Below are 2,382 nucleotides of genomic sequence, written 5' to 3'. Positions count from 1 at the left end.
AAGAAGAAGAAGAAGAAGAAGAAGAAGAAGAAGAAGAAGAAGAAGAAGAAGAAAAAGAAGAAGAAGAAGAAGAAAAAGAAGAAGAAAACTCCCCTAATAGTTTTAAGTTATAAAGCGACTAGTCTAAGATTTGGAACGATTAGTTCGACCGCACTGTAGCCCCGACATTATGGCAAACTAAGTGCGCACGAAGAGAAAATTAATTATTACCAAGGAAGTCTTAGTCCACGGGTACCAATCTTTGCACTCTCAAGATTAGGATTTTAGATTACTTGCTGACGTAGCTGCCAATTTTATTATGCAAAATTAAGTAATGATCCGTTTCTCGTTCGTAATTGCACATTTAAAGATATTACAAAACAAATAAGGATAAACTGTGGCATTAATCACCCCCCCCCCCTTTCCGAGCTCGTTTTTTAAAATTTATTTATTTATTCTAAACCTTGTTCAGAAGAAAATTAGAACTAATTGCAATAGCACTAACTAATATCTTAGTATTACGTTCTTGTTGTTTAAGTGTAAGTTGGAGTTTGTTAGCAGGTGTTATCATGGCTGGTTATCACTGCTGTTTTTATGTGTACATAATTATCATATGGCTGAGAAAGTTCTCTGTGGGTGGTTGGCGGGTGCTCTGGTGCGGTTTCCTCCCTTCTTTCCTATCAAACATAAATTATATCGTCCTTATCTCCCCTTCTCATTTTTTATGTTTGTTACTCTCTTGTAACACCTCTAATCTTTTGGCGCTCATGTGACCTTATGCAGTTGCGAGCGCCGTAAAACCTCTACTAAAACTAAAACAAAAGTTCTTCCTCATGTGTTTGAACTAGTTTTCTCGTTTATGTGAAACGTGAAACGTTTTTTTACTTTTGACTGTGTTGGGGTGGGGGAGTACTCTCGGTAATCATATCATCCATGAAAACCACTCAGAGTTTATACTGGTATGGGAAAATACAATACTATTGTTATTATTAGTAGTAGTAAAAGTAGTAGTAGTAGTAGCAGCAGCTGCAGCAGCAGTAGTAGTAGTAGAAGTAGAACTATTGTTATTACTATTATTGCTATTATTATTACTGTTATCATTATTATCATCATCATCATAGTTATTATTAATATTATTGTTATTACTATTATTATTTTTATTAATATTATTATTATTGTGTGTCATCAGGTGATTGAGCTGACATGGTATCCCTTGGTGCGAGATACACTGTACTATCTCCTCTCTGTGCTCACTCTCTTCCTCATTATCATGGACCAACACGTCAACTGGTGAGTTAACCGAGTTTTCTGAGTAAAATACAGTTTTACATTTTCAGTACAAATATAATCAATGTCTATGGGGATATGGCTTTTCTTTGGGTTACATAAAAGAATTTCAAATTTATTTTCATTAAGCTGGAGCTTACAATCAATCATCCTGTGCTTGACATCATCAAAGTATTGACCCATGGTGGTAAGCAAGGTTTTAACATCTGATGGTAGAACAGATTAGCATAACTAAATATCGTTAAACGGTTTGTACGTTCTGAAAGAGGAACGGTAATGCAGATTATTACCTTAATCTTCCAAATTGGACAGTGTGCTTCGAAAACACGATTAGAATATTTTGCTGCAATTGTAAGATTTTCTGTTGTGTAATTCTTTGTTCCACTGCTTGTGACAGGATTTGTACGTGCGTGGGCGTTTTTCCAAGAATAAATGTATTATCTTGCAAAAAAAGACCATCAGCCACCGGTTGCAAAGTACTAAGCCCAAAATGCAATGTTTTTATTCAATGCAGAGTCTTCAACTGTGGTATAGGTTGCTTGTGCCGAAGAAACCTTTTGTTGAAATTCAAATTCAAATTCTAAATGTTGAAAAAGCGAAGAAAAAATACATAAATGTAGATTAGGTACAAGTTATTGAAAGAACAAAACAGTTGTTTCTCTCTACTTAAAAAAAGAATGTTTTCATTGCTTAGTACATTCTAACAACTTGCCGATGGAAAGCCTCTGTATAGTTTTAACCGCATACAAGTTCTTACAAGAAACGTCCGAACTTTATATAAGTATACACCTTTAGACAGTGCACCATATTGTATTGGATGCCTTGAAATCAGGAAATAAAGACTAATCAAATTAAATCATGGCATTTTTTCAGGTATGAAGCCCTTATCATGGTCCTACTCTACTGCTTCTACATCATACTCATGTACTTCAACCGCACATTGGAGGCAAACTCGAGGGCTTGGGTTCGAGGCCTGCTCTCCCGGTTTGGGCGCCAGCCTCTTGTGGAGAAACCGCCGGACAATGTCATACCTGACGAGATGAAGCGAGCCAGAGCACACAGGTATGTGTGTGTGTGTGTGTGTGTGTGTGTGTGTGTGTGTGTGTGTGTGTGTGT

General features: G+C 36.4%; 1 protein-coding gene across 1 annotated transcript in view; it reads left to right on the top strand.

Annotated features, from left to right (window-relative positions):
• The window catches only part of LOC101861253 (probable sodium/potassium/calcium exchanger CG1090), a gene marked incomplete at its 5' end in the record, with an annotated part of 36,115 nt that overhangs the window by 11,138 nt on the left and 22,595 nt on the right, over positions 1–2,382 (top strand). Inside the window, 2 exon segments of the mRNA XM_013084685.2 lie at positions 1,169–1,269; positions 2,140–2,328. Coding sequence (XP_012940139.1) covers positions 1,169–1,269; positions 2,140–2,328 — 290 coding nt within the window.

The sequence above is a fragment of the Aplysia californica genome, unplaced genomic scaffold (genome assembly GCF_000002075.1).
Source record: "Aplysia californica isolate F4 #8 unplaced genomic scaffold, AplCal3.0 scaffold00013, whole genome shotgun sequence".
Lineage (NCBI taxonomy): Eukaryota > Metazoa > Mollusca > Gastropoda > Aplysiida > Aplysiidae > Aplysia > Aplysia californica.
This window is presented reverse-complemented; position numbering and strand designations above follow the sequence as displayed.